The sequence below is a fragment of the Saimiri boliviensis genome, chromosome 7 (genome assembly GCF_048565385.1).
Source record: "Saimiri boliviensis isolate mSaiBol1 chromosome 7, mSaiBol1.pri, whole genome shotgun sequence".
Classification (NCBI taxonomy): Eukaryota; Metazoa; Chordata; class Mammalia; order Primates; family Cebidae; genus Saimiri; species Saimiri boliviensis.
In genome coordinates, this window is record NC_133455.1 from 113,676,875 (window position 1) to 113,689,417 (window position 12,543).

The 12,543-nt window shown below is 33.5% G+C and overlaps 1 protein-coding gene across 8 annotated transcripts in view; it reads left to right on the plus strand.

The window, feature by feature from the left end:
• LMO3 (LIM domain only 3) overlaps positions 1-12,263 on the plus strand; it is a 61,032-nt gene extending 48,769 nt beyond the window's left edge. For all 8 annotated transcript variants that reach the window (XM_074403241.1, XM_010345125.3, XM_010345129.3 and 5 more), the window contains 2 exons: positions 159-284; positions 9,328-12,263. In XM_074403241.1, the coding sequence (XP_074259342.1) occupies positions 159-284; positions 9,328-9,433 (232 nt within the window). In that variant the 3' untranslated portion in view covers positions 9,434-12,263. The remainder of the gene's footprint in view (positions 1-158; positions 285-9,327) is intronic.
• The last annotated feature ends 280 nt before the right edge of the window (positions 12,264-12,543 follow it).

Below are 12,543 nucleotides of genomic sequence, written 5' to 3' on the forward strand. Positions count from 1 at the left end.
GGAAGAATATTTATGCATACACCTAGGATACAACCCACTTGTGTACATCATAAGGAATTGGGTATTGGTAGCTTTACAGGGTATATTAGCATCATCTCTCTTCACAATCTCAGATTTCTCTGTAGGAGTTTGTGAAAAAAAAAAGTTTCTTATTCTAGGCTCTTCGGTGTAACGGGAAACTGTGCTGCCTGTAGTAAGCTCATCCCTGCCTTTGAGATGGTGATGCGTGCCAAGGACAATGTTTACCACCTGGACTGCTTTGCATGTCAGCTTTGTAATCAGAGGTAAGCAGATCTCTTTTTGGCCACTAAAAAAATGGTAAACCTCTCTGTGCTGGCTATTTATTTAATAGATGGGATTTATATTTGTACATTTAAAACAATTAATTTCAGCATTTTTCTGTACTGTAAACTTTAATGCCATCCCAGAAACAAACCACTAAGGAGAAGAAAGGTCTTAAGACTTACTTCTACCTGAAAGAAAAGCATCCTATAAGAGCAAGTAACAGAAAATGGAAACACTTCTGTAAACTTTGACTTCTTTTACTCATTCCTTTCTTTTATTATTTTCCTGTCTTTTAAAAAGTAGTTTTTAAGTATCCACTTTTTTTGTACTACAATGAGGCAAATATATAGGAATTTGTTGCAAGTATTTTGTAGTTCTCTTATTTTTCAGATTTCTATTTCCTGATTTCTTGTGTTCTTGTTTTTGTTTTTTGAGACAAGGTCTGGTTCTGTCAGCCAGCCTAGAGCACAGTGGCACTAACATGGCTCATGCAGCCTCAACTCCTGTGTTCAAGCAATCCTCCTGCCTCAGCCTCCCAAGTAGCTGGGAGTACAGGTGTGCACCACCATGCCTGGCTAATTTTAAATTTTTTTTTTTCTAGAGCTAGAAAATGTGTTGCCTAGGCTGGTATTGAACTCCTGGTCTCAAGCAATCCTCCTACCTCAGCTTCCCCAAGTGCTGGGATTATAGACATGAGCCACTACCCTCAGCCCCTCTAGATGTTTACCTTAAATGTTAACCCAGTTCTGTACGTACTTTTGCAATTGTTTCAAATATCTTTGAGAATCAGGCCACATATAGCTAATAATTAAACAGTTATAATCATTGGAGAGAAGCATTTGAAAAAGTCTTGAATAGGGAATCTGGAAACCTAAATTCAAATATGGGCTCTGCCACTAATAAGCTGTGTGATCTTAAACCAAACACTTTCATTCTCTGGACCTCAGTTTTTTAATTTGTAACATATGGAGCTGGATTAGTCCATCTCAGAGAATTCTTTCAGCTCAAAAGTATTATAACTTAAATCCATCTTTTTCTTATGGAAAGTTATGTATATATTTTTTATTCCTGTGAAAACGATATACTACTGGCACCTGTTTCATGTGATAAATGGAGATAACTTTAGACTATTAAAATGTACATATCATTAAAAATACAACATTTCAAAAGTTAAAACACTTGATAGCTTTTAATGAAAATGAATTTAGTGAGTTTCTGTGAGAACACATAGACATAGTATATAATCAATAAATATTAGTTGCATCAGGTTCTCAATTATTGTACTTTACTGTGAAAGGTACTATTTGACGGAGAATCTTCTTATGAGACCCTGTAGAATAGTAGGAAGACTATGACATTTATAATGAGAACGGGTTTCAAATTTTAGCACCGCCATATATTAGCTGATATATTAGCTGTGTGATTTTGAGTATGTTACTTAATCGCTCTGAATTTGATTCCCGCACCCATAAAATAGAAACACTAACACCTGTCTTGCAGAGTTTGAAACTTAAATGAAATAATTTATATTGTCAGGAATACAATAGGTTCTCAAATGTTATTTTTATAATTTGCCAAATAACATTCCACTAACTTGAGTTTCCCAAAAGACATATATCACAATAGTGTCTCTTATCAATTGTAGATATGAAGATTGTGGCTTAATGTACCTTACAATATAATAGTTATCCAGACAATCATTTAAGATGCATCTTACAATGCCTTGACTCTTCCCAACAAGTACTGAGAATCAAAGAAGTTCATTCGGTCTAGGGTAACATTTAGACAAAAATAAATTGGCAACTGCACATGTTTTCTTGTAGGGATAAGGATACACAAGCACAAATATTCACAGATCCATACAGACATCTTTATGTGCATGTGTATATGTATCTTATACATTTTAGAGGTGTATTAGTAGTAAATTTAGAATAGTTTTGTTTACTTGTCATGTTGATCAACTAATAGTAGCCAGTAACAATGCAGTTACCATTATACAATCATAAAGTTATTGCTTTTCTACTTATAAAAGATTACATATTCATAGTAGAACATTGAGATAATAGAAAATGATAAAAACACAACACTGTCTCATGTCTCATTATTCTAAAAGAAAACATTTTAATATTTGGATATATAGCCAGCTATACATGTTTCTATGTATATAGGACAAATGACATTGTATAAATATTACACTCACATTTAAGCAAATTAAAGAAAAGTTACAAGGAATGTTTGATATTTGGACTTTTTCACTCAATTTATATTGTGTGCCTTTTTACCTGACATTAAAAATTCTTTTAAGGTATTTTAAGCTTTCTCGAGTTCACTTTTATAGACAGAGCTTCATGTATATCTTCTATCATCAGATATATAAGTTGTTTCTTCAAAAGTTTTTATTTTGTAAATATTATCAGTATTATCAATATAAAATGAACTATATAAAAAACAAATGCTCATATATCTATCTGGCTAAATTCACAGGAGCATAATTAATTAAACAAAGTATATAACAGTGTGAAGGCTTATGCTATACATTGCCGAAATGATCTCCAGAAATGTTAGACCAATTATTCTCCCAGCAGAAACAAAACTACACGATTCCCTCACATTCACTCTAACACTAGGAATTACATTTTTAAAAAAAATCATTGTCACCTTGAGGGATGAAAGATGGTATTTGATTATAATTTCTAATTGGCATTTATTTGATTCCTGGTGGCCCTTTGATATTCCTTCTTTTAGAGAGGTAGGCAGTTTATGTCCTTTGTCCATTTTTTCTATTAAGTAGGCTTACCTATTTTATCCATGTTCTACACAGAAAATTAAAACATCATTCAAGTGCTAAACCCAGCCTAAATTCTATTATGATGCAAAGTAATTGTAGGTTGTTAATGCTATTTACAAATCATATATCAATTTTATTTCACCATTGAAATAAAAAATTGCATTCACAATTAAGGCTGTCTCCTCAGGAGAACTCAGTCAAGTAAGACAAACACTCCTAAATTTTGACTCTAAAACTGTTCACATTCTTATTGCTGCAAAATACTATTCTAGTATCATTATTAAAGTGCCTAATACATTTCTGTGTTCGCTTCATTTATTACATGCCATCATGGGACTGCGTATCTTGAGTGCTGGTTATGCACAATTAGCACTCAGGTATTGTCTTGCCACTTCAGCCCCTACAAGACAAACTTCTTTAGTGCAAGAAGTCAGCTAATCTTCATCAGTCAAGCAAAGCAGACAAATTTTGTTATCCCAGATACAGAAGGTTTTAATATAGGAGATTCTCCTTTTACTCTGAAGTTTGCTTCAACCCCCTCCAGGAAACCCCTATCCCACTTCCAGTAGCCAAATCACTGTCACAATATTGCACTTTTTCAAGTGAAATGCAAGGCAAGTGGGTAATTCATAGGCATTTCTTCCCCTGAAGCAAACCTTACTGACTTCTGAAGTTGTGGAATTACACATGTTTATGAATTTCATTCACCAGTCATTTCATCTTAACTTTTAAATCCGAGTATCATTAAGATTCAAAGCATTTCTGAATGTTTTTAAAAAGTAGCAGTAATAATAACCTTTCAGAATTGATTGTCCCTTATATATAGATTTCTTCTGCCCCTTTTAGAGGAGTATAGCTGAAATATGTATAAAAATTCTGCAAGTTTCTATATTTTAAAAGGTACCACAGGAGGGATATTTGAGCTTATTTTATGATGTCTTGAATCTCATTCAGAACTGGAAGATTCTATATAACAAGTTAATTTCATAAAGGTGAATAAGCCCCTTCCTCTTAGAAAACGGTAAAACTAGATGATAGTTTTGTTAAGAAAAAAAAAAAAAGCTTGTGATGAAATTTTCCCAAGTATGTGAAATTATGTGACAATTTTCTTTTTTTAAGAATAAAAGCACTGTGCTAGGCTCTGTGGAAGCTGAGGTAGATAAAATCTAGTTTATTTCTTAGAAGTGTCCAGAGCTATGGGAGAGACAGGACATCAAAGCCTCACAGAAGAGTGTAATCGATGCCAAATAGATCTATACTGAGGGAAGAGACAGCTATCCTTGAAATGTTAGGGAAGCATCAAAGGCCTGATGTGCTGGGTCTTAAAAAAAAAAAGAACTCCCTAGAACTGGTTGACTTACAGGAAGTGTGTCTGCTGGGGGTTGGGGAAGTTGAAGGAGCCAGGGATTTTCAGGCAAATTGAGCAACGTGCAAAGGCATGCAGATGTGAAGGCATTTGACGTGTTTAAGAAATGAAAAGCAGCTCAGTATGTTCAGAGATTAGAGAAGGGGCTTGGTAGGCATGTGGAGGAGGAGAGAGAGAGCAAGGACCCAGAGGAAATGAAATTGTAAATGTAGTCTTTGAAAAGTCATAGACTAAAAGTCAAAATGAATACAAATTTAAATTGGTCATCTAAAATGCATTTGTTTTTTTAAAGCTATTGGTTTCTGGAATAAATCTACCTTGACCAATTTTTAATGACCACACACCCTAAGTGTACAGTTTAGGTTGGTTCTGCAGAGGGTTCAAAAGAAACGTAACTCATGGTCATTTACCTCAGAACTGCTGTTTAGATTGGGAAACCAGTTACACATTCATGAGAAATTGTGAAACACCAAAATAACAGTACACCAACAAACAAGCGCTTTCAGAAAGATCAGAATAAGTGAATTGACATGGTCAGAGGATGTGGATGGAGGAAACGGGAACTCAAAGATTGCTAGAATTGATGTAGACAGAAAAAGGGAAGCAATACTTATTGCTAGGGAACAACTTAAGTAAAGGTGAAAACGTTATCATTACCAAATAATAATGATAGTGAATTCTGATAAAGTATTAGTCACACACCAAACAGTAATCTGAGTGTTTTACATGCACTCACTCCTGTAATACTCAAAATAACCAGTAAATATGTATTGTTATTAGCTTCATTTGACAGATGAAGAAAGTAAAGTATAGGATATGTAAGTAATTCGCCCAAGATTACACAGTTAGAAGAAAATGGTAGAATCAAGACAAGAACTTGAGGAATCTTGTCTCCCTCTCTGGAGTCAGGCCCATTTCAAGAGATGTATTTTATTTTCTGACTAAGCATAGAAATGTGAATTGATATAGTGGAGTTAAAGTAAGGTAAGCTTTGAATAATGTACAGCAAGATTTGGGTGTGGGTAGTATAATTTGATACAGTAAGGGGTGTTAGCAGTGGGATGTGTAATGACAGCCAGGTTGTCAGTGGGAAAGACAGTACATTTGTCCAGAAGTGTATAGTGGTGAAATGGCACATGACCCGGACCTCTTACTGAAAACAATATACTAGAAATCTCTAACTTACAGTTAACCGAAATGTGGAATAGGGAAGTATAGACACTAGAAATATAGGTAGGATTTCCCTTCTTATCTAAGTGTTATAAAATAGAAATTAATCATTATTGGCAGTCCCTAACATTCAGGAAGGAAGATGGCTAAGCTAACATTGTAATTTCTTAAAAGGGATGTTACTAGTGGAGGCTTCTTAGCATAGGCTTTTGATAACCTGCTTAAAACTAAGCACCGTATTTTATAAGGATGATTTACTAGTTATACTTCTTTCATATACTTCTCAGGTCTCTAAGACTGTATGAAGTCTGCTAGAATCACTCAAAAATATCTACAAATTAAATCTAATATTAATTCCAAAACATCAAGATTAGATGATTTGATAATAGGATTGGGCATCTTCTTATTCCTTACCGTAATTTTTTTTAAATGAGGGTAAAACTAATTGAACTGGGCATACTACAAGTAATTAGGGTCAGATTATAAGAAAGATTATGTTTATTTTTAGTAACTGTAGCCTGATCTGTTAATATACTTGCAGTATCTTCTGGCTATCACTCCTTTCATAATGCTTTTGTTTTTCCTCCAAATGCTGACTCTCCTAAGAAGCTGGTTAAAATCACAGTTACAGATTACTTTGTTACATGTGTACTGTCTGTGTCTCTCTCATTTCTTTGTATTTATATATGAAGCAGTTTTTAAGGAGGATATCAACCTTAATTGCATACCAATCATAATCTGCTCTTAACCACAGCTTTCAAGGCTGTTTTGTTTGAGTCATATGTTCAAATGTGGCATTCCTCATCTATGTTCTGTTTCATCTTCACCTTTAAGTATAAATTGAAATGCATATAAAATGCACTTTATCCAGTTGATAACATATTAGTAATAAAATATGTCAGATAGGGGTATTTTAGAAAAGTTCTCTTTCTCTCTCTCCCTCTCCCTCTGTTGCTCTGTATATACCACTAACTGAATGGTAGGCAGACTTTTTAAAAGTTATGCAAATGAATAATAGTAATACAAAAAAAAAAAGTTATGCCCTGTATAACTGTTTAATCTCCACATTATTCTTACAGCTTGCATGCTTTACTGCCGCCAAGTAAAAACTTGAGTCTTGAATCCAAAAAGACCTGGGTTGTTTTCCTTCCTTTACTACATACGTTCTAACTATGGAATCTTGGGCAGGGTTTTTAAATTCTGGAATGTAGTCTTAGGTTTTTCTTCTGTAAAAAGCCATAATAATGCTTACTTTCTAGGTTGGATGTAAGGAATAAATGTGATCATGTACATACATGCTTAGCATTTAGCACATGGTAAGTATAAAAAGGTGGCTATTTTACCTATATTCCAAACATCAAGGTAAGATTTTAGATATTTCATTTCTACCCCTTCCACAAGCCTACAAAGGTGACTGATGTCACAGATATTTCAAACTGAAGTTTTATCTTCAGTTGTCATAAGTGGAAAGCTAGCGTTTGGACCCTGTTGGTTGCAGTATACCTCTCTGCCAGTCACACACTTCTCATTTGAACCTCTCTATAATCTACTTACAGGGCTCTTTTTCTCTTACACATGGGGAATTGAGACAGGGATAGTCTGAACTGTGCCCCAGGTCTTGCAATGAGTAGGTGATAGAGACAGGACTCAAGACAGATCCCCAGGCTCTTGGTTTTGTGCTTTTCTCACTATAATTACCTTGTTATTAATCTACAAATAGAAATTTTCTAAGTGTGAAGGCCTCTAAAGGCATGAAAGGCATGACATAACATGATAACATGGTAAAAAAAAATGTTTTTATTTGATGTCTAATAGAACTTTAGGGCTTACTAAAAAAGTAAAGCAAAATTTTAAACAATATGGAGTTAAAAGAGTGTTTCCAGATTAATGACTTTTGAGAACAAATGATTCAGTAATATTAGGTGGAACACAAGAGTGTTTATCGAATCTACTTGTTTTGGGTGATATTTTATTATTTGCATATCAGTCAAAACTTCAAAACTAATTTCAACAGTAACATACATTTATAACTTTGTACAGTAATTAAACATATTCTACATGCTATTTTATATAATTTCACCTAAATGATAAGCTGTACATTTTACTACTTAGGTCTATTCAACAAGAGAAATATTTCCTTTATTCAACATATCTTAGTGAACAGGGTATCAAACTGGTTTGCACAAACACTGTTATTGAAGTACATTTAAAGTGTACAGTTTGCAACTAATACAAAGAAAATACACTTAAAGCCCCGGACTTCAATGTTGATTGTATCCAATAGCTTTGACCACAAACAACCCTAGGATTTCAACATCAGTGCATAGTCTGTGCTTTCAATCAACATCATCAGCAGGCAGTAATCCTGGGGAAAAAAAGTAAATTCCACAAATAAACAGACCAATTTTCCTTTAAGAGGAAAGCTAATTCTTTTCAATCTACTTTTTTTATTACACTATTTTCCCCTCTATCTACTTAGCTAGTATAAGGATAAATTTCCAAAGCTACCCAGTTGGAAAAAAAAATAGGTTCACTGTTTGTCTAGCATTCCAATCTTTGCAAATGTAAATCAGTCCAACTGCTTCTCATTTAAACCTTCAACTTCACAAAACATTAAAGGGTGGCTTTCACTACACAATTTAATCTATCCACTAAGATTTCTGCTGGAACATCATTTGAAATTGACTATCTGATAAAGAGAGACTACTATCAAAGGTCAGAAAGATCAACTTCTATAATTACAAGTAGTTTTACTGGGTCAGCTCTACCAGACACCACTGTTTGAAGGTTAAATTGTTACAATTAAATATATATACAGATCTCCCCAGAGTTACTTTATTGTTAAATGTAGCAGAAACAGAAAAAGCATTTATTTCTGACCTTAATTGTGTCAAAAGTGTCACCATGGGGAAATCATACAAAAAGAACGCTTATTAAAAACATTACAGTCTTGCACATTAAACAGTGCTTTATAAAATAAAATGCTTAATTAGCTATTGGAAACTAGTTTAATTTATCACATCAATATTAAGTAGCTCATTTAGGTTACTCCCTTTGGTTAAATTGGAAGTGCTCTAAGAAATGACATCTACTATTTCATGTTGGTGAACTTGCCACAAACAAAGGAATATGGCTCAGCATCAGAGTCTGACACGAAAGCAACTTTCATTTCAGAATGATCACTTCTAGATTACTAAAATTTAATCTCATTTTCATAACACAGTAAAAGAAAGCTTTAAATGGGAAGCTTTAAAATGGGCTATTTTCCAATTGTTTGATTCATTTCAGTGCCTTTTACTTTTTTATTAAATGCCTAAATGGCCAGAGATGAAATCATCCATAATTACTGCAGTGAAACATTATTATTTTTCTTTTATTTTAATGAGTGTAAATACAGATCAGTTCTTTTCATTTTTTCCTTTCCAATGTGTTTAAAAAAAAAAAAAAAAAAAGCAAGTCATATTTGGTGCCCAAAGTGATTCTATCGATGTTCATACAGTTTTTGCATGCAAAGGCAAGATTTCAAATGTGTGCAATATTTCATTAAATGAAGCAAATGGTAAATGGCTTAATTCTGATAATGAGGACAACTCTCTAAGCCAGGTTTTCAGATTCAGGGAATTATTGTGTGAAACTATTATTAGGAAGATAAATCTTCAAATTTATAGATCCAAGTGAAATGGTCTTAACCACATTTTATTGTTTAAAATATTTTCAGATTTTGTGTTGGAGACAAATTTTTCCTAAAGAATAACATGATCCTTTGCCAGACGGACTACGAGGAAGGTTTAATGAAAGAAGGTTATGCACCCCAGGTTCGCTGATCTATCAACATCACCCCATTAAGAATACAAAGCACTACATTCTTTTATCTTTTTTGCTCCACATGTATATAAGAATTGACACAGGAACCTACTGAATAGCGTAGATATAGGAAGGCAGGATGGTTATATGAAATAAAAGGCGGACTGCATCTGTATGTAGTGAAATTGCCCCAGTTCAGAGTTGAATGTTTATTATTGAAGAAAAAAGTAATGTACATATTGCTGGATTTTTTTTGCTTGCTATTCGTTTTTGTGTCACTTGGCATGAGATGTTTATTTTGGACTATTGTATATAATGTATTGTAATATTTGAAGCACAAATGTAATACAGTTTTATTGTGTTACCATTTGTGTTCCGTTTGCTTCTTTGTATTGTTGCATTTAGTACAATCAGTGTTTAAACTTACTGTATATTTATGCTTTCTGTATTTACCAGCTATTTTAAATGAGCTGTAACTTTCTAGTAAAGAACTGAAAAGCAAATCTCACTAATGATACACAGATAGATAAAGCAAGTCTATCAACATTAAAAATACTAAAAAATAAAGACACACACAGAGCATTTTAGTGACATCCACTACTTATTGCCGCTATGAGTTAGTCTATCGGTGTTCTTATAACCCCCTATTTTCAGGGGGTTAAAAATCAGCTTTAAAAAATGTAGAAAAATTTCATCTTAAAGCACTTTCATTTTCATTACCAACGTGAAAAGTGCCATTTGTAGAATAACTTTAAAGCTTAACAGGTTTCCTTTTAATATCCTTTTTCTTTTTGTGCTCTTAACCTACACAATGGCTTTGTTTTGCTTTTTCAGCCACACCCCTTATGTGAACTAGTGCCTTTGGGTATCATGTAAAATTTTTTCCAAAGGATTACTTTAAAAATCTGTTACCACAATTATGAGATAATTTTTAAGTGATAAATTAAAATTCTTGTATAAATTTTGCCCAGATCTCTCCACAGGAGCTGAGGGTTTAATAACTTTATGGCTTAATAAATTTATGGCACTGAAAAGATTTGAGTGTGAATCTACTGAAATCACGATAATGCACATTGAAGCTATGATGGTATTTGAGTAGTGAGGTTACTTTTGATCCGAGCGACATAATGCTCATCGAATCTTCTAGAAGAAGAGAAACAAAGGGATTGATTAAAAAGCTGAGAACTAGTGATTATATATTTTTCTGTATTTACCTGACATTAATTTTAATGTTCAAAAAGTAAACACTTTAAGTTTGATGTGTTTTACTCTCATTGTTTTAAGTAATTACCAACTCAGAATACATCACTCTTAGGCTGAAATTTGTCATTCCATTTTTTAAGGTGAAATAGTACTACCTTACATGATAGCATACAAAAAAGAAAGCTCTAGAAACAGAAATTATGGAGGATAATTATATAGATTACAATTAAGGAAATTAGAATATGATCCCCGCTTCTGGGTTGCCCATGTCCTTTGCTTTTGCCCCCTGTAATAGAACTACTTCTCAACAAATCTAATTCTGCACCCGCACCATGAACTGTCTTTTCACTACAGCCAACTTAGTACTATGGGTTTTCTCTTTGTTTTTTTCTTGATCACTTGTGTAGGAAACAATATTTTCCAATGTTATTTGCATATATATTTTGTCCTGCCAATAGATGCATTATAGATGAAAACTAAATGTTATACCTGGATTCTTGTTTTGGGGCCAAAATATTAAGCTGAAAATAATGCTGGTGTGCATTTGTTTTAAGACAAAGCTTTATTATGAACATGCATGTGAATCTGGATATTGCCTCTTATTTTTAAGAAAATGGTTCTGTGAAAAGTGAACAATATGTATTTTACAGATGCTTCATGGTTAGGAGTCTTTGAGTCCCATGCCCCCCAAGTTTGAGATATACTAAAGAAAGAAATTCAAAAATAGCTATTTGGGGCCCACAAAAATAACTATTATTTTAGCCTGAGAGCTTTACACTTGTTTCATGAAGGGAAAGGACTTGCATCACCAAAATAAACAAAGCAGGACGAATTAAAAATGTGAGGGAAAGTGAAAAGTGATTTTCTTAATGTAGCCCTGCTGCTCCCCATTAACAGTTGCTTGAAATTCATGTGGATGTAAAATTTTAATTGTCAGTAGTTTATTCAGATGATCTTTAAAGTTTAACTGGTTTTGCTTTTGTTTATCTATATGTCAAAATACTTGTAAATTGGGAACAAACTTCTCTCAGCTTCTTGAAGCTGTTCAACTATCCTTGCCACTGGAAGACCAAACAAGGATTTTGCTGCTTTTTCTTTTATTTACTACATTGAGAATTATTTCTCATGCTTTTTACTGCCAATGAAATTACTCACCTGGATTAAAGATTAAGACCTTAATCTGTTTAGATTATCTTTAATCTCCATGAAATTATGAAACAAGACAGGAATAATTTTTCAGCTATAGGCCATTTTACAGCTAATTGCCCATAAATTGTAGCATTTATTGACCTGAAGTACTAAGCTAATTGTCCTGACTACTCAAAGCCCCTGAATTGTTGTCAACTTTCCCCTTTGTGTTGTGTAGCCCTGACGTCAATTAGCTCATTGTCTGATGCCTCCAGTAGGACACCTCCAATGGAGCTTTGATTTCTGAGCAGCGACAGCTCCCTTCCTAAGATGCATCTCCCATAGGCTGCCTATGATGAAGGACCGTGCACCTCCACTCCAATAGAGTGCTAACTGAGTTTAAAAGCTGACCTGTGTTTGTAATTTCACTTTCATCTTGCTTAATAAATATCTGCTGGATTCTTTCATTCACTTTTTTACATTTGAATTTATGTTTTTAATAAAAGGGGTGTTACACTATTTGATTGCACTTAATTGGCAAAATCTAAGATGATCTCTAGCAAGCATATGTTAAGTTCATGAAAAGGAAAAAAAAAGGTGTATAAGGATGTTGAATTTCTAAAGCTAAGTCATAACGAGCATAGACAAAGTACCTCAAATGTTTCTCTGATTATTATGTTTAAGATCTCTGAGCTACGTCATTTACCGCTATTTATTTTTATGGGGAAAATAAAACTCTCAAAAATGAAGGTAGCAATTGCTGGGTGTAATTTTGCACATTTATACAAATTTTAAGTGA